At 37.6% G+C, this 25,069-nt stretch overlaps 2 protein-coding genes across 2 annotated transcripts in view; both read right to left on the reverse strand.

Annotated features, from left to right (window-relative positions):
• Positions 1 to 1,179: 1,179 nt before the first annotated feature.
• Positions 1,180 to 12,768, reverse strand: cse1l (CSE1 chromosome segregation 1-like (yeast)). Its single transcript, XM_007256856.4, has 25 exons — positions 12,658 to 12,768; positions 10,838 to 10,927; positions 10,566 to 10,708; positions 10,355 to 10,456; positions 9,858 to 10,003; positions 9,645 to 9,735; positions 9,450 to 9,557; positions 9,214 to 9,306; positions 8,949 to 9,116; positions 8,346 to 8,475; positions 8,147 to 8,212; positions 7,843 to 8,045; positions 7,656 to 7,740; positions 7,489 to 7,550; positions 7,167 to 7,303; positions 6,385 to 6,488; positions 6,184 to 6,281; positions 5,352 to 5,502; positions 5,007 to 5,215; positions 4,503 to 4,600; positions 4,332 to 4,417; positions 4,077 to 4,158; positions 3,808 to 3,954; positions 2,864 to 3,095; positions 1,180 to 2,041 (listed from the first exon to the last, which is right to left on the reverse strand). Exons 2-25 carry the CDS (start codon positions 10,920 to 10,922, stop codon positions 1,952 to 1,954), a joined length of 2,916 nt encoding a protein of 971 aa, XP_007256918.3. The 5' UTR covers positions 10,923 to 10,927; positions 12,658 to 12,768; the 3' UTR covers positions 1,180 to 1,951.
• Positions 12,769 to 18,699: 5,931 nt separating this feature from the next.
• The window catches only part of ptprga (protein tyrosine phosphatase receptor type Ga), a 445,965-nt gene continuing 439,595 nt past the window's right edge, over positions 18,700 to 25,069 (reverse strand). The window contains exon 30 of the mRNA XM_022682776.2: positions 18,700 to 24,906. Within this exon, the coding sequence (XP_022538497.1) occupies positions 24,760 to 24,906 (147 nt within the window). The 3' untranslated portion in view covers positions 18,700 to 24,759. The remainder of the gene's footprint in view (positions 24,907 to 25,069) is intronic.

Raw genomic sequence — 25,069 nt, forward strand, 5'->3', positions numbered from 1 at the left:
AGTGCATTTACTGCCTAAAACCTGTTTACAGAAGAAAGAAAGAAATATAAGTATCTTTTCTTTTTCTTTTTGCGAAAGACTTTGTTCTACTTTCTAAAATTAAAGGAATATCAAGGACAGGTAGTAAGTTGTTTTTATTATTTTTAATTTTTATTTAATTTTTATATTATTTAGTTTTTAGCTGTTTATCTCTTATCACCCCATTAATGTTGGACTCACTCTCTGGCTCCCTCTATCTGTTTGTGTTGCAGTCATTTTCTAAAATAATGGCGGACAAAGTGGGCAGTCTCTCTATAAACTAGTTCTGGCTAGAAACATCCAGAAAAAAGGATGCCATATATCTGCATAATGGGGAAATATAATTAGGCTACTGAATGAAACAGATAAGACTCAAGATAGCACTGATTATTTTCTCAAGCTTTTTATGTTCCATCTAATTATATTATATTGACATTGTTATAAGATTTTTAGTGTCATTCGACTTGTACCATAAAATAATACAATAAAACAATCAAAATAATGCAACTAATTGTTTTGGTAGTCAAATAATTCTTAATTATCCAATTATTTTTCATTTTAGTCCACTATTATTTGCCCTCTTAGATGCCTTCAATCTTAGCTTCCTGTGTACAGCTCGTGTTTCTTGCTATCTGTACTGCTGGAAAACAATTAAAAAAGCTAAACGTGGGATTTAAATGGCCTTTAAATGAGCAGGAAACATTAACATGTTCAAAGTTATGTTCTGATATTAATTGATAAACTATCAGTCTTTAACAAATATTTTTTTATTTAATATTTTTGGACTGGAATTAAGTTTTTTTTGTGGCATACATTATGGGCATTTAACATTTTCAATATTTTTTTTACTACAAATCCATACTATTCCTTACCCACTTACTCCTACTGCCTTACAGTTAAAATAGTACATGCCAAAACAAAAATAACTGTTCCTTTGATATTTATTAAAAATAGATTAGAAAAGGAGTATTTAATATATAATAAAACATTAATGTTATAGTAAAAGAAACAGGGAATTTCTTTTAGAGCATATGCACGTCAAGATAATGATACTGAAACAATATGATGTGCAGCCTCAGGTCACTGGAATCTGCTAAAAATAATAATGTTTGCTTAAACCCAGGTATTATGGCATGTGGTAAAAACACAACACCACAAATGTTACAAGTGCATCTCTTTATTAACAAGTAGACAAAGCCTTAAAACTAAGACCAGACAAAGACAAAACAATAAACACATGCAACAAAGAAAAGAAGAAGAAAATAAGGAGAACAATAGGGTGGTGGGAGGTGTAAGAGCTTTGTTTTTAGTGCCACAACGACAGCCCTTATTTTTGTACAGTAAAATCAATTTCAGAAACTACAGAAAAACACACTCCCACTGTTTTGCAAAGACATCAAATGTCGTCCAACTTGTATTGTCAAATGTTCGTCAAAGTCTCTTTTAGTCATTATCTTTTCAAAAAATACTGTTTATGTATGTTATGGACATGTTGTCCCAGATTTTAAATGCCAGCGGACCGGTAAACTGAAGGAGTCAGAATAAAGCTCTATATCGAATATTCTCATGTGCTGAAGCAGCATCGACTCAACCTTATCTAACTGTGCCAGCATACTGGCAGCTGATTGGCCACCAAACTGACAACCATTCCCACTGATAGCTTTGCTATTCTCTGCTTGGTCCAATATTTCATACACATTTCCATTTTGTCTTTTTACAACTGTTAAAAAATAGCCTCTTGCAGATGACGGCACAATTTTGGGCAACCCTGCTGTTGCTTGTGTGTGTGAGATGTCAAGTCGACTGGTCCGTCTGTCGGTTCGTGTAGTCCAGTTACGTCAGTCCCAATCTCGACAGTGACTCGTCGTCTTCCCCCTGCGGTGGTGCGTTGACAGACTTTAGGAACAAAGCGTGGAGAAAGCCAGCGTCCTCTTTAAACCAGCTGGACCGAAGCTGCCTGGAGATAACCCTGCAGGAACTGGAGCGCCTCCGTGTTCAAACTTGTACTCAGCATTGAGGGAACCTTCAGGAAAAACAAAATAGAACAACAGAGTTATATTATACAAGTAACATTTTATCATAACACAGTATACATTCCTGAGCATATTGTTGGTTTTATCAGTGCTTAAAAAACTAGCATTTTGGCACAAAGAGTATACAGCCCTGCCAAAAGTATTGGAACAGTGAGAGCAATCCATTTTTTTTCTCCTGTAGACTGAAAACATTTGGGTTTGTCATTATAATATGAATAGGAGACAAAAGATCAACATTTCAGTTTTTATTTCAATCTATTTCCATCTGGATCTGATACACAATTCAGAAGATAGCACCTGATAGGTATGACCCCACCTATTTTTCTGAGTCTGAGTCACAGACTTAATGCAATTATTGCAATCTAAACTAAATATTAATCCTTTATTTACTTTAATCTTTTTGTTTTAAAGTGTATCCGTTCCAATACTTTTGCTTACAAAAAAATGGGTGGGTGCAGACCAAATCTGCCATCACTTAAAACAGTGCATCAGATTCAGAAGTAAATGGTTGGGAATAAACCCTGAAAATGTTGATATTTTGTCCCATTGTTTTTTTGTCAGTCTACAGCAACAATAAATAGATTGGTCTCACTGTTCCAATAAACAATGAAAAAGCATCCCAATATTTTTTTCTATGTAATGTTTATCACTGTACTAAGTTTGGGATAGTGTTTGATTAGCAGTTTTTAAGAATCTAGCACTACTACTGCATTTAGCTGCAGTTATTCTTGTTAAGTATTGTGAAATACAATTTTACAGCATATAATACAGAGCATACAAAAAATTATGAAAAAATAAATAAATTCTCTCACCCTGCCAGGGCAAGCTGTGGACAGTTTATGTAACGACTGAGCCAGCAGGATTTTGGGATTGCTGACAGCATCTCCAATTGGATCATGTTCCTTCTTTCCAGCAAAGGCCAGTTGAGAGAATGCTGTCTGGTACCCTGGTGTGTCCTCAATGTCAATGAAATGCTCATCATCTGGAATACTGTCGTCCTCCGGCAACTCGAACAAACCGATCAGAGCCTGGAGCACGAGAGGCCTGCAACACAACAAAGCGCAAAAAAAAGAAAAGCTTTTAGACCTCAAATAATGAAAAGAAATCAAAGTTCATATTCATTAAGTTCTCAGTAAGAGTTCAGAAATCAATATTTGGTGGAATAACCCTGGTTTTTAATCAGTTTTTATGCATCTTGGCATGTTCTCCTCCACCAGTCTTACACACTGCCTTTGGATAACTACTCACCCCTGCTGCAAAAATTCAAGCAGTTCAGTTTGGTTTGATGGCTTGTGATCATCCATATTTCTCTTGATTATATTCAAGAGGTGTTCAATTTGGTAAAATCAAAGAAACTAATCATTTTTAAGTGGGTTCTCATTTTTCCCCCCCAGAGCTGTATGTAGTAGTGTAGTAACTACTTTATTGTATTGCTGCTCACTCTCTCTATTGCCAGTACTACAGTATCAGTGCAACACTAATTATAATAACCAAGCTCCCTCATTTTATGTCCAAAATAAACCTATTACCATAATTAGATCAAACATTCCACAAAGCCTTACAATTACGAAAACACACATTACCATTAGGGCTGGGCTATAATGGGCTAGGTTAGTTGAAACATTAAAAATAAACAATATTTTATATAGATTTATCAAATTCATTATGTAAACCCACCCAGTGGGGAAAGTACTTGTCACATGACTCCACCCCATCCAATCAATCTAATATAGGAGAATATATGCTAATCTCCTACCAGAGCTTGGTGTATTCGGTGTCCATCATAGCTGGGCACTCAGTCAGGATCTTCGTGATGCCCACAGCACAGATCTTCTTTTCCACTTGCCCAGATACTTTCTGCACCTCTGGAATCACGATCTTTTCCAACACCATACCAAACATTCTGCAAAATAAATCAAAAAAAGAATTGGAAAGAGGAAAAGGACTTCAGCTGAACAATTACACAAACAAGCTTTTCCACAGCCACAACGTAAAACAGAAAAATCACAACATTTTTAAACTCACTTTGGCTGGATGTCATCAAATATCTCCTGCAAAGCAATTGCCCCATATTTCACACAGTACAGGTTAATGAAGACCATGAAACCTGTTGAGGAAAAACAAAAGAGGGCACTGATTAGTCCACTTCAGGACAAAACAACTATAGATACACTTAAAACATCTATTAGAACTATAAAAGACTATCTATGTAATGCTCATTCAAATCCAGTCTTTTACTTGGAGTAAAAATCAGATTTATTATTTTCTCTTCACACTTACTCTTGAGGAACTTGGTGGTCTTTGAGCTCTGGAGTCTCTGGAAAAGCAGGATGAATATCTGCTTCCTATACTGAGTAATCGACTCCCTAAAAGAGATGAACACACACTTATTTATAAAATAAAATATTGAGCAGTGACCAAAGACATAAAAAAATAGTGATCAAGACTCACGGTGGCATGTGCTCCACTATGCTGTTTAGCAGGTAGAAGCCCTGATGGTCATTGGCTTTGGAGGCGATGAGCTTCTGGAACACTCCAAGCAGACCAGGCTGGAAAAAGAGGAGAGGAAATCAGTCTAATTTAGACTAAAAAGACTGGACCATGGGTGGAACACATTAAATCATTTGCAATAATATCGCTTTAATTTTTAAAACAAGATTAAAAAAAAAAAAATCATTATTGTGATGACGGTGGAATTCTGGTATTTTGTAGCATTGCAACAGCTTGTTCTTGAAAGTAATACTAAAAAATTATTTTAGTGTTTGTCAAATTACAAAGAATCTAAAAATAAATAAATATGTATTAATCAAATTAAAAAAAAAAATGCATGCATACCCTTTCCAATAAATAGCTTAACATTAGTATGAGCCAACTTAAACTCTATATTCTGTCTGCTCATGTTACAATTCTATAAATAATAACTAATAAATCAAGAATATACATTTAAATACTTACAATTTTATCTGCAGCAGAGCTGGCAATGGTGGCGCCACCCTTCTCCAGGTATGCCTGCAGCAGCCGGACCAGAGGGGGGATGTTGCCTGTGCGTTCCCACAAAACTGGCTGAAGCAGGTGAGGGAAGAGGGCCATGTAGGAGGAGGGGATGTTGTTAGTGTGGATCTCCAACAGCAGAGACATCACCTGGAACACGTACGGAACAAACTCTGCATGGAAGAGGGAGAGGTGGAAGAGAAATGTCAAAGTGAGTTAAACTAGCTCAAAACAGACTCGAATTGAAGGTCTTTGGGGGAAGAAAAGAAAGAAAAAAAAGTCATTCTTATTTTAGTGTATTCTACACACCCTGCACGTCACTCTGGAGAATCTCTGTGAAGACAGGGAAAAGGGCCTCCTCAAAACTGCTCACACTGACTGGGTTTGCTTTGCATGTGATCCGGATGGACAGGCACAGGGACTCAAACAGGTAGTGGTTGAAATGGGGTTTGCTGGGATTCTAGAAGAGACATATAGATTTTATCAGTACAGGTTAAAAAAATAAATAAATAAAAAAATAAAAAATAATAATAAATGACTTACATAATAAAATGTAGAACATACAGATTTTAATTATACAACAATGACCTAACAAAAAAAACCTAACAATTCAATTGTATAACAATTCAATTTTAAAACCATTAATTTTTTTTTAATAAAGGCGAAATGATTTTTAAACAGTTCTGATTTTTTACACCTACCGATGATTACAGGGTGCATTAAGTGAATTATCAAATTAATTTTCCATTTTTTTGCAGGAACAGACATTAGTTGTTGATGTTTGACAGTTTAACTGTGGCTTTTTTTTTTAAATGGATATTAGAATTATATTGTATTGCCCACAATTAGGAAACACAATTAAGATGGTGATAGAGATTGACCAGATCATCAAGGATTAATTTTTTTATTTGGGGAGAAAAATAGATAAATAATAAATATCCCATCCTGCCTTTAGGATCAAGTCCTGCTTGGGAATTGTCCCCTTTATTGGATGGCTGTTTATGTTTGTCCCATCTGTTTATCCATCATCACAACTGGAGATGTGGATCACCAGACTGGACACCTTACAGATAAACAAGATTTACTGCACTTCTCTTGGCAAACTGTTTTATGTTGTGTTAAGCAGACCTCAGAAGCTCACCTTGCTGACTTGGAGGAGTTTATGAGTAAGCTGGCCAATCAAGGTAGGAATGTAGGGCACAATTGCTTCTTGTAGGAGGGAAAAGCTTCGCATGATGGCTGTAAAAAAATAGAAAAATAAATAATTATTAAAAAAAAAAAAAATACATTGATAAATAAACTGAATACAAATATAAATGTCATACTGTTTATAAAGAAGCACCTTTCATGATGTATTCATTCTCAGAGGACCCAGGTATCGCCAGGGCATTAAACAGGTTGTTGAGGAGCTGCTCTGTAAATGGTGCCATCTCAGCAGCGGAGATACTTAAAATAAAAGAAGCCACAAATATGATTAACACTAGTAACACTATTATACAAAAAGTGTACTACTATTTAAAATAGTCACAAACACATTTCAATATATGCAGAGCTTTTTTAATTCGCAGGGCTGTGTCTAAATCAGCAAAACCACCAAAACTAGTTCAGGACTACCACCTTAAAATGACTAGATCAGTGTTTTTCACCAGTGGAGTGTGTCCCCAAGTGGGCAGCTGTGTAATTGGCCATGTAAATTGTGAGAAAATGGGATAAAAGTTTGAAAAAATTAAATAAAAATATTTGGAACACATTTTGACTGACAAAAAATAAGGAGAGCTTTCCTTCTTTTTATTTAGTAAAGGTATAAACAAATGTTACACCCCTATGTACTAGATCATGTAAATGGTTTGTAAAAATAAAACATTATATAGGCCAGTCACAATAATTGTGTTCACCATATTGAATAATACATGGTCATGAGCTTTACTTATAGAGAAGATAAGATTAAGGTTAAATAAGCCCGTACTTAAAACAATGGTTTAATTTTGTTTTATTTATGTAGGATAAACAAACCTTCTTATAATGCAATCAAACATCTTAATTAGAGAGCATTTAATGATCAGAGGCAAATCAGTGAGTGTACCATATAAAAATAACCACTATTAAGGCTATAGAAATACTCACAGTGTGGAGTTGTTGGGTCCCCTCATTGTGAAGAGGCGCTCTAGGGCGTGAGCAGCATAGGTGTGCTGCACTGTGCTCTCAGCCCGTAGGTGAGCTACCAGCAGAGGCACGGTCTCCAACAGCTGCTCCTTAGGAAGCTGAGATCAGAACAGAGGCAAGCGTTGTATTACCTAGTAGACATTCTCATGTTCTCTCTCTCATATATATACATATATATAAAAAAACATTCACATAATACCTTCAAAGAGAGGCAAGACAATAGAACAAATGGTTTAAAATGGAAAGAGCAAGCAGAAAAAAAAAACAAAAAAAAAACACTTACCTGACTTCTGAAGGTCATCACATACTTGATGGCATCTGACTTCAAGACTGGAAATTCATTTACTGTGAACAGAACAGGAAAAACATGCTATTCCAACCACTTCAGTGAAGGAGAAATGACAACAGTATAGAAATATTAAGTTTTAGATTAAAGACAAGCCATTTTACCATTTGGAGACCTCAGATCTGGCAAAATGTGGTTCACAAAGAACTCTGACAGGTTCACCAACTCATTGGCTTGTGTGATTCCATGCTGCACAAAAAGAAATACAAGTTAAGCTGAATGAATAAAACTGCAAACTCAAAATACTACACTGCTTTCCAAACACCTTAGACAGATAAACCACTCTCTGACCTTTTGTGTCTGGGCCTTAGAGGCCAGCGATGTGACCAGATAAATGGCTGCATCTTTGTGTTTCCAGTTCACTGAAGGGTTCTTGGCATACTCTGTCAGCATGGAGTTGACATAACCGGAAAAGATGGCAGTCACAGGTCCCTCAAAAAACTTGCACAGGCCTCGCACCAGATCACAGGCAGCTCGCCGCCTTGTGTCGATGTCTGCATAATAACAGCACGCACAGTGGTAAAAATCACTTCCCTATGCCTTTTGACAGGAGGCATAAACAAGGCAAAACAAAAGTAAAAAAATAAAATGTTACCTGAGCCTTCAAGGTCCCTTATAATGTACTCTTCTGAATTATCCTCAAATGCTTCTTCATCTGCACCTGCACACAAGCAAAACAAGAAGCTTAATGTAAAGAAAAATAAACGCAACAGCATACACTAGAAATAAATATCAGCAGACTAAACAATTAAGTCTAAAAGAAAAGAATCGGAATTAAAACTCCTGATGCATACTTCTGAACTCCATGTTAGGAACGATGACCTTTTCACAGATGCTGGTGAGTGTATTCTGGTCTTCAAACAGATGCTTGTAGTGCGGCCTTTCACACACTGATGCCAGGAACTGAATTGCATTGCTAACCAGCTATTAGAAACAGGAAGGAATGCATGAGAGTAAATAATATTAGAAGACTGGGTCAGTTTTATTCTAGGCTTACATAAAGTGTCTTGTAAGAAAGCTAAAAAACAACTGGAATTTATTTGTTCCACAAGCTTAAGATTGGAATTATTTTGGCAATAAATAATTATTTCACTAAATCACACAATATTTGGACATTACCTTAATGCGGACCTCAAAATTGTCTGTTGTGTTTACTTATTGAGAAGATTAAATTAAAACAAATGAGCTGCTTCGTCAACAATCTATGTGTAAAATGTCCTTATATTATACTACTGACTCTGCTATAAAATGATCTTGAAAATAACTTTTAATTGCAATTATTTATTATTTATATATACACGCTATATTGTCTAAATACAATTGGTTGTCGTGACAAGTAAACACAAAACTTTTTAAATGAGGAAAAAAAAAACCTAGAGTACCAGAGTGTAACTCACTAGATCATATTTGACCTCCTGTCCTGTTGTAACCAGCAGATTCCAGATGGCTGTAACAAAGCGAGGCAGGTAAGGCTGAAATTCCTCGTCATATTTCTGTGCATACAGTGCAGCATTGTCACAAATCTGTGATTTCAGCAGCTCCAGGAGACCAGCTTCTTCTTCATCCTACAGCAGGGGAAAAAACCTTTTAGATTTTGTATTTAAAAATTTAGCTGACAGAACAGTGTTACTGCTAGAATTGTTTCTCAATCAATTCACTCACATCAGTTTGTAAAAGTTTGTTATCCAAAGTTAACAAATTGTGGAAATGAGTCATCCAAGTCTCCATGTTGTCCTCAAAGAACTCAGGAAGATCCTGTACAAAAGTAACAAAATGTTACATGAAGTAAATAAAAACATTAGACATTTTAGAGGACATCAATATGTCTCACAACAAAAACACAGATAAGTCCATTAACAATTTTATGAACTAATAATGTGTTACAGTGAACACCTCACCTGGAAATTGAGACTGTAGAACAGCTTTGATATGAGTGTGAGGGAGGAGAAGAGGACCTTCAAAGCATTGACATCTGTAGCATGAGTCTGACACAGATCAATTGTGGCCTATAGGTGGAAACAGTAAGTGTCATCATTGAAACCTCAATTGAACACTTAAACTACAAGAGAAAGTATAAATGAGACTTATTTTACCTTAAATAGCTCAGTAAGGGGCTGAGCAAAAGTGTCCAGCACCAGCTTGATCTCCATCCACAGTTCGTTGGACTTGAACTCATGACGATATCTGGGAGAAAGAGAGATTTAAAAAAAAAAAAGTGACTATCCAGATATGTCATAGTGATGTCAAAGTTGTGCATAGTTGAAGAAAGTTGAAAGAAAAAAAAAAAAACAGGTGAGATGATATACCTTTTAAAAAGTGAGTGAGCAGTGCGAAGAACCCCATTAATGATGTGGAAGTCTCCACCCTGAAAGCGGTTCACCATCTCAGTCAGGAGGTCAGGCCATTTCTGTGGGAAGTCTTCTCGTCCGATGATGCTGATTGCATCACTTAGCTGGGGAACAGAAAAAACTGTCAAGTACTTAATCTACAGGTACTTACAGAGCAAAGTAGGCCTCTGACATGAACATTTGCAAGCAAAATTCTACTTTATGCATTTCAAAAGACTTTTTACAAATATTATAAAACTTTTATAAATATTATAATAACTAATATAGAGGAATAAAGGAAAAAATAGCCAAGCAGTGCCCAGTTTTTAATGGGCCAGATTTGTAGCAGGGATGATTCTAAACAAACAGCAGCACAACTGAATCCACCCATTTAATAATTTTGTGAGACTTTAACATCTGCATGTCGCAGTTAAGAATGAACACCCAGCGTTGGATGCAGATTTTGTAACTCTTACCTGTTTCTGTATTTGCTCAGGGCTGGTAAGCATCAAATTTACAATGTTAGCTTTGATAGCTGTTCGATCAGGGTCTGATATTTTGTTGGGTTCATCTTCAACCTAAAAAAAATAAAAATAAATCAATAAAGAGCAAAAATTACACCAATTTAAATAAATAAGAATACAATAAACGTAACTTCCTAATCGCAATGGCAAAGCCTAAACTTACTATACGCCAGTTCCTCTTGATGTAGTTCTTGAAGGTGACTGCAGCACACACACGGATAACCTCATCCTGGGACTTCTCTAGTGTCGTCAATAGCAACAGCGGATAGTTCTGATTCCCTTCTACTGACTCTAGAAACTTCTCAGCTATAGAAAGACAGAGAGAGAGAGAGAGAGAGAGAGAGAGAGAGAGAGAGAGAGAAAAGACACTTTAAGCACTTTAAGTATTTTCAGAGAATAAGGCAACACAATATAAATTTCAGCTTAAAATCCCACCTGGGCGCCTGACAAGTGGATCTGGGTTTAGTGTTTTCTGCAAATACTCCGTCAGAGTTTGGAGGTTAGCATCGTTTAGCTCCATTGTAGCTAAGGGGATCAAAAGGGATAAGAAAAAAATGAAAAGCTTCACACATGCATCATAAAAATGTAAAATATTTTAAATCTGTTTCCTTTTAACACATACTTAGATAAACAACTCAAGTAATCCTTCATTACAGGTAACTTTTACACAGTCAAGGAATAGACATATAACCATAATGGATCTATGAGGAAAAACCACTTCACTCAATTGTGGCAACCATTTATAACTTATTAAATGGAGGAAGCATGTTTCTAAAAGATGCGTATGTTTTATAACATCAGTGGAAAATATTTATAAACTTGAAAAATATATATAATGAAAATTACTAAATCATGGGAACTATTTTTTATTCAAGCAGTGGAACAATTTATTAGGTACTGAGATTTCTTTTTAACTATTAAAACATTGAACTAGTAGAATATTTTTTTCAATCCTGGAAAAGTTTTTCTTAATTTATCAAGATAAAAATCTGGCTATGAACTCTCAGGAACTAATCTTGACATTCTTCAAATATATGAGCAGTTCTTGATTACAATTTTTAATAACTTTTTTTTATATGTAAACAGACAGAACCATTAAAAGTGATGTGCAAGCTACGGCTTCCTTCACATTTAATTATAGTAATTATTAATATTTTTACATGATTATTAAACAGCACCCTTTCAAATTTAAGTGCAACTTTTTTGTGCAAACATAACTTTGATTTAAGTTAAGGAAAAGTGTAAAATATGTAAAGTTTCTGACAGAAGAAATTTCCCTATGGCAGCTTCTATATGTAAGGATGTACAACCTCTTATACCATTTCAAAAAGCAGATTAGAACCACAACTTAATTGTATTAATCAAATTAATTCGATAAATAACATTGTTCAATAATTGATGAAATGAAACTACCTAAGGGAACTTTTTATACATTAAGCTAATTTACAGTTCTACCATGGTACCTCAGAAGCTCAGACGAGACTTTTTTTCAGACTTTTATTTATAGACTAATTCAACAAATATACAGAAGCAGAACCCCACTGGAAAGCTTCGGTCTGGGCCTTCAGAACAACTTCTTCACATGGGTGAGTGGGTTTGAAAAGATGCCTAGTCTCGGGCTGCTTCTGGCAAATTAGCAGGCCATAAAGCTAGTCAAATGGCAAGCTAACTTACTAAATTCCTACAAAAATAATCTCTGAAATGTGTACCTTCTCTAAATGAGTCTTATTTTAGCTATATAAAACCACGCTTGTGTGTAGTTTTAGTGAGAGGAGCAGGGAGGGAAAGTCTGGTCAGTTATAGTTAGTGAGACTGGCGTGCTAAGCTCTGAGCTAGCTAACCTAGCTTAGCTTAGCTTAGTTTAGCCAGAAAGAGAGCTGCAGAAACAGTCTTGTATTAGTTGTTAGTTAGCTAAGTAACTGCTATTTAATAAAAGGCGAATATTTAGCTAGTTCACTAGCTGAACATTTCCTTTCAGAACATTGACTTCTAGAGACACAAACAGTGTTAGCTTAGCTTAGCTAAGCTAACTAACTAAACGGCTATAATGACTGGTAGTGAGGCTAGCTTAGCTAATTTAGCAACGCTAAGCTAGCTAGCTAAGACCGTAAGCTCACCCCGTCTGCAGCAGTTTCTACCTATAAAACCAGGAATAAAAAGCCGTTTACAGCTAAATTAACCCCTCAGTTATCAAACAGGGCCCCAACTCTAAGGAAACTCCTGGTTTATACAGTATAAAATCAGCCGTATCTCACCGAGCGCGCTGCTGAAGTGCTGTAATGACCGGCGGACAGATGTGATGATCGGGAACTTCACCCGCTTTCAAACGTCTCAAACAACTGCGCGGTCACGACGTCGCGCATGCGCACGGCTGCACACACGTGTGGGAGTGGATGCAATAAAACAGTTTAATAATATTTGACTTGATATTAGTATTTTTGATAGTATCTATACATCTTATTAATTCAGGTGTTTGTGGACACCCCATCTAATGATTGAGCTTTATATCCAGCTACTTTAAAATGTAATATACCCATTGCTGACAGATATGTGCAATAATTAATGTTATAATTTATAATTATTGTTAATAAATATAATTTGTAGTTTATTCATGCCTCATTACAATACGTGAGACATATACTACCAAACTGTCAAACATTTTAGAACACCCCAGTTTTTTATTAGTCCTGTAGCAGTGCTTTTTGGCCCAGACAAGCTGCTTTTTTATTTTCTTACCTTAGCAATGACTTTATTACTGTCAGAACCTAATTATTCTCTTTACGGCTGAAACAGAGACTCAATTCCATTGTTAAACTGAACTAAAAGGGCTTTTGCCTTGTGGGTCAGCTGTAATTTCTCTATAAAAAAATACTTTTAGTAGTTAGACTTTTACTAGACTTTTAAAAGTTACAGAGTCATCTGTGTTTCTGTGTCTTTTTCTAGTGATTATGATGAAAGTGTAAATGTGCTGTGTGAAAATGCTGCAGTAGAGAGTACAGTAACTCAGTTTGTTAATGCACTGTTTTACTACAGACTTTTCAGATTTGCAAGGCTTTGAAAATTGACTTTTTAATCCATTTCCAAACTTCAGTTTATTTCCATTGACACTTACCAACTGCAGCCTGTTAGCCAATTAACATTTTTGCTAAAAATAAATAAATAAATAAATAAAATAAACAATATACATTTTGTATTATTGTATATTTTTCTTAAATAAATTATTATTTTCAGTTTTTAATTCATTTGTTTTCCTTAAAAACCCTGGTAGTTTGCGAAAATTCCTTCGGGATCAATAAAGTTTCTATCTATTATATCCATCCATCCATCCATGCTCACACAGAGATTGTCCAGTGGCATTAAATGGTCTTATCTCATTTATTTCTGGGACAACATATCTCCTAATTATGACAGCAAAAAAATAATGCCAGTTTAAATCTTTTTTTACAGTCAGGAAAACAGAGGCCCACTAGAGGGCAGTCCAACACCATTTATCATTATCACACTGTAATAAAATCTTCACAGCAAGGCTTCAAAGCAAATCTAGTCAACAGCCCAGGAGAGACAGTAAAGATAGTTACTCCAACATCAGCAGAATATACTTTTTCTTAAAAGACACGGTTTCAGAAGAAACAGAAAATAAATGAGGTGAAGCAGGTGTCCAAAAACGTTTGCATGTAAAGTGTGTATTGCCATTGCAGATTGTCCTGAGCTTAGTAGGCTTTCTCTGTAAATCAAATAATGTTAGAATTTCACTCTTCATAAAGTTAAAGATTATGGGTATATGTTCTTATTTTATACACCCATCACCACCAAGCACAGATAGTAAGTGTATTTGGTTTGATTGGGTATATCTTATATATTTTCTATAGTTTCTATCCTTCAGCTTATAGCTAGTCCGAATGGATAAATATTTTCCATTCAGCACACACAGCGTGTGTAAACAGCATGGAGCAGAGACAGCGTTTGTTCATAGCTGTGGTAATTAGCGCTATCTGGATAATATATCAGATTTAACTGCGCCTTATCAGCAGTTTAGCTCAAATAAAAGGAGTATATTTGATAGCTGGGTCTGATCGAGACTGGCTCTATTTTTCACAGAAAGCAAACCATGCACCCAAGTGCAATTACTGGTTTCACAAGTTCTCAATCAAACCGCACAAACCAGAGTCTGTTTTAACCGGACAGCTTTATGGTGTAAAAAAAAACTTGTGAAAAAATACATATAAAACATCAGGATGTTAGTCCTTGTGCTCTGAAAACATCTTTTCTTGCTGGAGTACCTCAAAAGTGAATCCTCTCATGCAGGCTGCAATCCAGTCACGATCAAGATGTAACTGTCAGCTTGGGGGCTGCCTAGACCACCAGCATGGAATCAGTGGGAAGTGGCCCAGATCAATTGCTTTAGAACATTTAGACCAGCAGGAGCTACATGCTGGTCACTTGACACTGAAACACTGACAGTCCGATGGCTCCAGCATGTGCTAATATGGCCAGAAAACATGGCCACAGTTCGCTGAATCAGTCAGCAAGGGGGCAAAAGGTTGACGGTTTTTCTCCTCCTCAGAAGCCACACGGGTCCTTTCTTGCTTCGCCTCATTGAGAGCCACTCATCTGCCCGGCCTGGGCAACCGTGTGGCAGGCTCTCTGCAGAGGACAGGGATCACTCTGGGAGAGTGGACACTGCACCTGGACGTGCTCCAGATGATTTGGGACGGACATGGCAGGCATGGCTCCAGTCAATTTGCTTGTCAGGACGGCTCAATTCAAGGCCATCTGTGGTTAGCCCTGTCAAATCTGCCTGACCTGCTGAGCCTGAATGTGTTAATGCACAACTGCCCAGATGAACAGCTTCTGTTCAGTTCATCTTAGAAACGAATCCTGGAAACTCTTCAGAATGGTTTTGTACAAAATTGAAAGCCATAGCCATAGCTGCTGTGGAATTGTCCCTTTCCCTACTAGACCCTGGATAGTGCCACTACCGCTGAGCTTCTGGAAGGGGGGGGGGGCACGTACCTGAAGACTTTGGAGCTTCAGTTGATGGGATGTATTAAGCAAGCAGTCAGACTATCGCCAGTAGAGGTTAAGTGTCCGTGTTTGAGTGTTTTCTGGTGTCCAGGTGAGTCCCAATTCTTAATCGTCCAATAGCAGACCCCATCATAGCTTCTGGGTACCTTGTAATGCATTGGTTTCAGAAATAATACAGAGAAACTTTGGAAGCATATGAATGTATGTGACCAGAAATGTTAGAAATGTGGTTTTCTAAAGTCTGGGGAGTTTAGTTTCCTGCAGAGCCACCTCATGGCCAGATATGACATTACTCGTCCTCTCAATAGATAAAGAGGGGCATGGTAGCTCCGCGGTAAGAGCACTGGCCAGGCCAACATGCTTATGTAGAGCTCACATTGAAAAAACATGGGCCTGTTGGGTTCTAGGTGGACATGGGCTCTGAGTAGGCTTGTGGTTTTACTGAGACCCACTTGTTCTTTCCAATGGGATAGCCTGTTTTTACAGACCACATGGATCCCATCTAGTCCTAATCCAAATGGGGCACATTTGAAACCTTTCAGACCCAACCCTAGTGAAAAAAAGTAGATTACAATATACTAAGCACTATTATACTATACTGCACTAAAGTGTCCTTGTAGCCATGTTATTAATTAGTATATTTAAAGAGTGCTAAAATGGAAAAACGTTTTTGTACCTATTATACTTTAATTGTATAAAAATAGTACAAACGTCTTACTTAAATTGTTCTAAGTGTACTTAACCCTACTAAAATGGAACTATTTTTAAAATAAAAATACTTTACAATTTTATTTGACATTTTAATGTTATTAAACACTGTATTTTAAGTTGCTTATATTTATATTTTCCTTTTTTTTTTTTTTTTTACCAATGTAGTAATTTCATTTACTTTCTAAAAAGTTAAATGATACATTGTACTTTTAAGTGAATTACTGGAACATTCGTTTTTAACACACTTTGCTAAAAATAAAGTATAAAAGTATATTTGGAAATAAGTAATTTAGAAGTATATTGAATTATATTAAACTAAAAGTGGACTTTATAGTAGTCTATTTTTTTTAAATACACTATATATTTTCAAAGTTTTAAGTAAGTACATTAATCTGTCAGTATATTTACAGCATACTTAGACATTTCTCAATATGTTTTAAGTACAAATAAGTATTTTTTTTTTCACCATGGAATAACTGACCTGTGAGGCCATATTGTCATATGGTCATGGTATCTGAGGTGATTACCAATAACAGGCTTGTGGGTTTGATACCCAGATCTGCTATGCTGCCACTCTTGAGCCCTTGGACAAGGCCCTTGAACATCTTGGGTCAGTGGTTAATCCTGGCTTTTGTAGTTGGGATATACCTGGAAAAAACACATTTTTAAGACCAAGGTTCAACAAGCTGCCACTTTTTGGGCTCTGAAATAAGGCCATTGACCCTCTCTGCTCCCATGTTGTGGCTGACTACTGCAATATACTGGTTATTTTGGGTGTTTGGTGGGAGTTTGGTACAGAAGTGCATGTGCTTTTACTGCTAGAATATTATAGGTTACAAGCAAAAGTCATAAATACATCTTCATTCAACAGATACATTTCTTTATGTAATATATCTTTAGACATAAGTGTGTTTTGTTGATCGTCCTTCACAGATGAGAAGGATGCTTGACGGATCACGCCATGCTCCTCCTCTTTATTGAGCAGACCTTTGACAGATGGGCCAATTGTTCGTTTAGGAATTATAGGGGAACCCCACTGAGTTGCAGAGATCATTTCTGTCCATTCAGTGGCTGCCACTAGGGTCGGATTTTTGGAAGTCTTCCCGGAAAAAGATATTTCACTGGTAAATGATTTTGCAGCTATGTACTTTGCTGCTCTGCACATTGAGTAGTCAATGTGGCGTCCACTGTGACAGTGACCACAACGCCGCAACCAGAGCTAATTCAGTTTCATTGTAAGTGAGTCCCATTTATGATGACTTTGATATTCCTCATCCAATAGGTGCACTGCATCACCATGGAGTTTCCAAAGATCAGCTAGTCAGTGGCCCTTTTCCATTTACTTTTTTGGCATCTCTTAACTCTGTAATGGTAGAGCTATATTAGGCACCCCCTGGTGGCCATTGGGCCCATAGCAGCTGCTTGTGTCTGTGCTACTTTCTGGCTTTCTTCTTTTAGTTAGGCAGTTATAGTCAGATTTGTCACCCATCGCTTGTTGACCAAATGATTGGCTGCATTTCTCTCACTTTTGTTTAAAATAGCACTGCTGAGGGACATACCAGTGCATCTCAAAAATGTAGAATATCGTTATCAAGTTACATTATTTCAGTAATTTAGTTCAAAACGTAAAAATCATATATTATATAGATGTATTACACACAGAGTGATCTATTTTGAGCGTTTATTTCTTTTATTGTTGATGATTTTGGCTTACAGACAATAAAAAACCCAAAAACCTGTGTTTCAGAAAATTAGAATATTATAAAAGACCAACTGGTACTTTTGGTAGTGTGGGCAGTGTACTAAGTCCTGCTGGAAAATGAAATCTGCATCTCCATAAAATTCCATAAAGAGTAAAAGTTTCCACAATCAGTGATGGTTTGGAGAAACATGTCATCTGCTGGTGTTGATCCACTGTGTTTTATAATCAAGTCCAAAGTCAGTGCAGTTTTTTCCCGAAAAATCCTACAGCACTTCATGCTTTCCTCTGCTGACAACTTTTATTTGAGAAGGGGGATTTCATTTTCCAGCAGGACTTGGCACACTGCCCACACTACCAAAAGTACCAATTGGCTTTATAGACTGTATAGTGTAATACATCTACATAATATATGGGTTTCACATTTTGAACTGAATTACTGAAATAAAGTCACTTTTCAAAGATATTCTAATATTTTTGAGATGCATTAGTATATACTGTAAGTGGGAGAGCACTGCTAAAATAGATACATTTATCATAAGAATTACACTGCTGAGGTACAGTAAATGTAGTGTGCTTTGTTGGTTTGACGGCTGGGATATTACATAATATTAGGTTAAATAGGTGTTCAACACATTTTAAAACTGTAATTTTGCAATTTCTTTGAAAAGCAAAACAAAACTATTTAGGCTATTTAATTTATTCCAATGAAACAATTGGCAAAATTAATGAAAGCCTGCAAAAAACAAAAGTATTTGGTATTTGGCCTTCGGACAAACTTTTCATTTTGTTAGATTTGTGGTTTGGCAAAAAATGTGAAGAGTTTAGCGAAACACACAATGCACAACGCAGACAGCATGGGTATGCTTAAAGTACATCAAAACCCATATTTTATTTTATGTATAGCAATACAATTTACATATTAAATAACACTATAATAGAATGCTTTGATATAGCTTTCAACAAAACAAGAAGAAAAAGAAAAAACACATTTTCCTTCGTTTTGTGTTATTCCAGATTACAAAAAGAGGCTGTGATGTTGACACCCACCTGCTTGGAACAAGTCAATGGGAGGAACTTAATCAGTGGCTTACAAGAGCTATCCTATGACACCCTCGCACAACAGAATCGGACACAGAAAATTAACGACAAAAAATCCTCTTTTAAAGGAAAACGGAACAAAAAAACGAAAAGAAGAGACCAAAAAGAGAGAGAATAAGAGAATATCACAATCACTGCCTGGTGTGGTGGTATGGGTGGCATGGGAATTGTGAGGAATGTGATGTCAGTCACTCGGTGAACGGACCATTGGCTTATTTTTTATTTTTTTATACACTCCCCCTTACCCCACATACACAAACGTACACACACTCAAATACACACCTTTCAGGGAGCTGACAGTGGAACGGAAACAGTTTTATATATGAAAATAAAATTCTTTGATCATACAACCAGGTACAAAGTATTCAGAGAACCGGTGGGTGAGTAGACAAGCAAGAAAAGTATGTACATTCAAAGGAAAAAAATAAAATAAAAATAAAACAAGGGGAAATAATAATAATAATAATAGTAATTAATTCATGTTTGCAAAATAGTAATTAAAATTGCAGCATAGCCATACGGTATAGAACAGTTTATAGGTTTGAATGGAAGATGAGCAACAGGGCAAAAAAGAGCAGAAGCAGGAATGCATTCTTCTCGCTTGAAGGAAAAAAAAAAACAAATACATTTTCAGCATCTCGAGGCAAAAGGAAATGACCCCTGGAAAGCTGGAAAGTTTCCAGTTCATTCATATTTCCAACTTTTCCGAGAAGAACCGGGACATATCCAACAGGGCCAGAGCTTCTCTTCATTGGTTCAAATATGTGGCATTAAACACACAAAACCTCACATCCAAAATCCAACATCCAAAATCACAATTACAATCCCGACCATCTTTTTATGTAGCGTCAAAATTCTTGTATCTCCAAAATTCTCAAAACTTCATCAGAGAAAAAACAAAACAAAATGTTACTTATCTTTCCTTGGAAGTCAATGTAAAAAAAAAAAAAAACATTTCTATTGGTTCATCCTGCACAAATTGGAGATACAATGGAGATTGCATTTTTTTATCCTAGAAAAAGTACACTTTTAAAATTAGTGGTGCAACGAGGGGTTATTTGAGCGATGCCATAGAAGAACCATTTGTAGTTCTGTGGTTTAGTAAAACACTGGCATGCCACAAATCATGGGACAGTTTTTTGTCTGTGCGCATGGACAATTCTAGCCAGAAGTCGCCGATCACAATCATTACAAACCACTGCACTGGGCTGTTCACAGTGGGTGGTAACTATTGTCTTCTATGCCGTATTCCTGGGGCACATTTAAGAAATGTTCACACTTCCGAACTTCGGGAATGTTCAGAATGTTCATCCATCGGCGCCCACTATCAGCTCAACCTTGCTCCAAACCCACACCGCTTTTCTATGAGCACAATGGCCGGTGTTTAACCTCACTTACAAGATAACACCTCACAACTTATATAAATACATACAGGTCTGGGCATTCCCAAGCTGTTCACTAAGGTATCATTTCATGTGAGGGCAGACTGGGGTTCAATTCCTGGTCTGGGTGACTGAATGCTGCGCTACACCAATGAGAGTCCTTTGGCAAGACTCCTAACACTAGATTGGTCCACCTCTGTGATAAATGTAAATGTAAACATCATCTGCTTACATTCTGCTGTCCCATGACTTTTGGCATGCCAGTGTAGAGATGTGAAGCTGTCAGTTTTAGAGGTGGTTCTTCGCACTTGTTCCAGAATTTCCTTTAAAACATGGTTCTCTATGGTGGTTTGTCTATGGCATCACCCTAAAAAACATTTGTAGCACCATTCATCATGTTCTTCATGTTCCTTATGTTTCCGATTGGAGGATAAGTGCTAAATTCTAATTTAAAATTTGCTGTGAATTTTTGCTCATAATTCATTCCCTGACACACACACAATCACACTAAAACACACACTAACACACACACACACACACACACATTAAGAACATTCTGCATCCGAATGACCAAATGATGGACACACGCATCCTCCTCTTTTACAGTTTGTTGTGTTTTACAGGTTTTGTGTTTTTTGTCTGCTGTAGAAGCGAGCGAACGAGTGGACGAGTGAGCGAGTGAACTAGTGAAAGAGTGAACGAGTGATGAGCAGAGGAGCGGAGAAGTCTTTGGTAAAACTTTACAAATCAATCAATGTCCCTTCTGCAGGTGTTGGGGCAGAAGGTGTGGTAACAAGGCCATTGTGCTGTCTGTGGAGGATGGGAAAAGAGAGAGAGAGAGAGAAAGAGAGAGCGAGAGAGAGAGAGTGAGGGAAAGCTGCACAGGGTTTGAGTTGTGGTACGAGTGATACAGTGAGTACAGAAGCGAGTGGAAGTCAGTGGAACAGCTTGGACTGGGTGAGGTGAGGTTGGGGTGAGGGTTGAGGTTTCGTCTGGAGATGCTCACCAGATTAAAAAAAACAAACAGAAAAAAACGAGTTGCACCTAAAAGGAAGTGTCAGATTGCAATGCTATTGGGAAGGAAGGAAAAAGTGACCAAGAACAATAAATGATTAAAAATTAGGCTGATATGGGGGAAACTCCCAATCCCATTTAACCCCTTGTCCCTACCACTTACCCCTACCCCTATGTTTTGCATGTGCACGCCAAGGGGTAGGGTGTCCCGATTTTTGTTAGGCTGGAGGGGTAGGTTAGGGAAAGGGATAGGGCTTGTTAGCCCTTCATACAGATATTTTTTTCAGATGCACACTTCAAACCGAGGGGGTATGAGAATCACTGGTAAGATGGAGGACGAAGCGACCAAAGAAACCCACAATGGTATAGTTTTTTTTTTGTTAAAAATGATGATTAGCGCTACATTACCATAGTTTAATGTGTAGTTTCAATGTTTTCTGGCCGAATTCTTTATAACAAGCATAATATAGATCGCTAGTAGTTTGTCTCAGTAGCTAGCTAGCTAGCTAGCTCAGCATTTCTCAACCTTTTTTCTATCAGGACACCCTTTAAATATATGCGAGATGTCAAGGCACCCCAGTTTACGCGGGGGGCGGGGGGGTCTGGTGGTGCTGGCGCAGTACTTCAGGTGAGAACGAGGGGTGTTGCTGGCGGAATATGAAATAAAATAGCGCGTCACAATTAGCGCGATTAGCGCGAAACCTGCTGACTTTTCAAATGAGTGAAATACTCTGCTACACTGTATTCGAAGACAGATTGCGTCACAGCTGCGCAGTAATACACCGCCTCTGTGGGTCGCATCCTTCAGAGTATGCTGCCTGTGAATTGGGACACACCCCGACACGAGTTGACTCTGGAAAGGAAATATGCACGGGAGGCGCAATATTTTGACGGCACCCCCGATGAAGCCAGACGGCACCCCAGGGTGCCGCGGCACCCTGGTTGAGAAACACTGAGCTAGCTAACCCCCCATTCCACCTTAAATGGTGCAACAGATGGCAGGGGCTGCAGCTTTTAAGGTGGAATGGAAAAATTAAATAAAATAAAAGCTAATCAAAGCTAATTTCAGCTCCCCATCACAGAGGAATTAAGGAATGGACAATAATAATTCATTTTTGCACCACCTCTCCCCTTTCTGTTAACTTCAGCACTCCTAATGATGTATCTGGTGCTTGAAGAGTTGTCCCAATTCTTAGGGGGAGGATTTCACCTCTTCCCCTTAACTCTGTTCCAAAAGAAAGGTTACACTCAAAAAGAAGGGGTATGAGTAAGTGGTAGTGCTAAGGGGTGAAATGGGATTGGGCCTTGGTTTTCATTACAGGCACTTTGACATCCCAAGGTTACGTTAATTATGTAAAGTCCTGGAACCAGTGGGTGGGTCTACGTTTCCTAAAGACACACTTCCCAGGTTTCACAATTTCACCAGGACAAGGCTCGTCCAAAAACTGCTGATGCCGCCATCTTAAGAGCATGCCTTGAATCCACAACTGAAAATATATGGGATGCTATTGGACGTGCCATCAAAACTCCTACACCAACCCTACCATCCCTATCCTACCAAAAATCTGCATGAACTGTGTGAGAATATTCAAGCTGCATAGGGTGGATTATAGCAGGACACCATTAGGAACCTCACTGACAACTTCATGTCTATGTCGAGACATCAGAATAAATATTGCTCATATCAGTCTGAATGTAAACTTTTTTTATCTTTCTTCCAAATTAAATTTCAATCTGACACTTTCTTCTGGGTGCAACATTTTTTTTTTGTTTCATGATGAGTGTATAATCATCATCATCATCATCATCATCAGCGTCATCATCATCACAGGTTTAAAACCACTCGGCACCACACAGGACACACACACTTAGACCAATCAGAGATGAGATTTGAGATCTGAGATCAGACTGTACAAAAGGCATAGAGACCTGACTGGAATATCAACGATGACGGAGACCACAGTGATGAGGAGACCAGGAATAGAGACGTTGGAGACAAGGAATAGAATTCAACTGTCCAGGTAACATGCTCATGTGGGGTCACATGGGTAAAACGTAGGTTAAGTGGGTTCCTGGTTGGTTCCTGGTGGGTTCCAGGTGGGTTCTAGTGTGTTGTCACTGGCATCTAATTGGGCTCCATCAATACAACCCACATTAATCCCATCTAACCCCCACTATGTGCAGGGTACAACGTTTAGATGGGCCCCAAATTTAACCCCTCCTGGCACTGGACCCATCACTGATACCCAAGTCATCATACTGTATGTCAGACCCACATGGAATCCATGGATCTATGGATCTATTCAGGCCCCACATGGACATGCTATCTAGGTTATTAACCAACCACTTAACCAAAGCTTAACTCCAATCACCACCTTCTTCATACCATTAAACGTATTAAAAGTATTTAGCAGCAGTTTGCAGCATAAAGAATCCTAAAGAAACCATGACCACCAGCAGAGGGCGCTAGGGATAGCGAGATACGGGTACGGTCTGGACCGGCGGACTTCACTCGCACGTGTAAGTGTAGGTAATCTTTCAATCAAGCCTAGAAGGAGTCGAACTGGTTGCTTGTGACAGTTAACATTTACAAAACCACAAGTTTTAATAATGAGATACGATATATTCATATATATTAAAAGCATAATATGAATCGTAATAAAGTAAAAATAAAAAAAAACAAAATATAAAAGAATGACGTTCACAGTAGCTGTTTTAATATCACCTGCAGAGAGTAAATATGAGTCTAACAGGCTACATGGATGCATAAAGAGAGACGTTGTTTTGTGGTTCGGGGTGCGGGAGTCAAAATTTAGCATAGAAATCCGTATTGCTTGACGTTAGCGCTAAGGCTAATGGTCTGCTGTTTGTGTATACACTATACGTATGTGTATGTAGCGATTTTGGATTTGGGATCTGTGAGACTCTATGAGACTCTATGAGGCTCTATGAGTCTCATATTTATTTCCAAGCTGTCGAGTGGAGCTTCATAATGGAATGTTGAAACCTGGGTGCAGTAAGAGAAAAAAAGAGAGAGAAAGAAAAAGAGAGAGAGAGAGAGAAAGATAAGGACAAAGTGATACAGAGTAAGAGAGAAAGAGTGAGAGAGAAAAGGACTGAAGTAGGCAGTAACACTGATATTTTCATAGTGCAAACTAGACAGAAGTGTGTGTTGTTGCTGTTTTTTTTTTTCTTTTCCTTTGTCGTGAACTCAAAAACAGAGGTGCAAATGTTCAGTAGGATAACATTAAGACATAAAATGGCGAAAAAATAAATATCAAAAACTTTTTATCAGTGTAAAAAAGTAATCAGGTTATTCATTTAACCAAGTTCTGGCAAAAAAGGCCTCAGAAAAAGTCTGTCATAGTCCTTGAAGTTTTACAAAGGAAATTAAGTGCCTCTTGGCGTCCTTTCGTCCCGGAGCTTCACACGAGAGACTCCATGCTCTCGGCGGGGTCCGATTCGTCAGACAGGGCCAGGCTGCCGTTCCTGTCTATGGACAAGGGGCCGGCTCCGTTCTCTTTAGTGCTGACCAGACTAAGCATAGCTTTGTAAAGGTACTGGTACTGCTCCTGCGGGACGAACACAGACACAAAACACACACTGGTTTTAGACAAGCGCACAGTGCCTATTCCCTCATTTAGTTCTGGATCTTTTTATTCAGATCAGACACAATGTTCCTTTTATTAATACTTGAAAATCCCAGCTGCCCTTACAAATAGTTCAACATTAGGT

This window comes from Astyanax mexicanus, chromosome 24 (assembly GCF_023375975.1).
Source record: "Astyanax mexicanus isolate ESR-SI-001 chromosome 24, AstMex3_surface, whole genome shotgun sequence".
Lineage (NCBI taxonomy): Eukaryota > Metazoa > Chordata > Actinopteri > Characiformes > Acestrorhamphidae > Astyanax > Astyanax mexicanus.

What these genes read in the sequence shown, in the direction of transcription:
- cse1l (XM_007256856.4), bottom strand. Translation starts at nt 10,922, where the DNA reads ATGGAGCTAAACGATGCTAACCTCCAAACTCTGACGGAGTATTTGCAG. An exon ending in CTGAGCAAATACAGAAACAG is followed by an intron (nt 10,004 to 10,354) that starts GTAAGAGTTACA and finishes TCTGTTCCCCAG; the next exon opens with CTAAGTGATGCAATCAGCAT. An exon ending in GACCACCAAGTTCCTCAAGA is followed by an intron (nt 4,159 to 4,331) that starts GTAAGTGTGAAG and finishes TTTCCTCAACAG; the next exon opens with GTTTCATGGTCTTCATTAAC.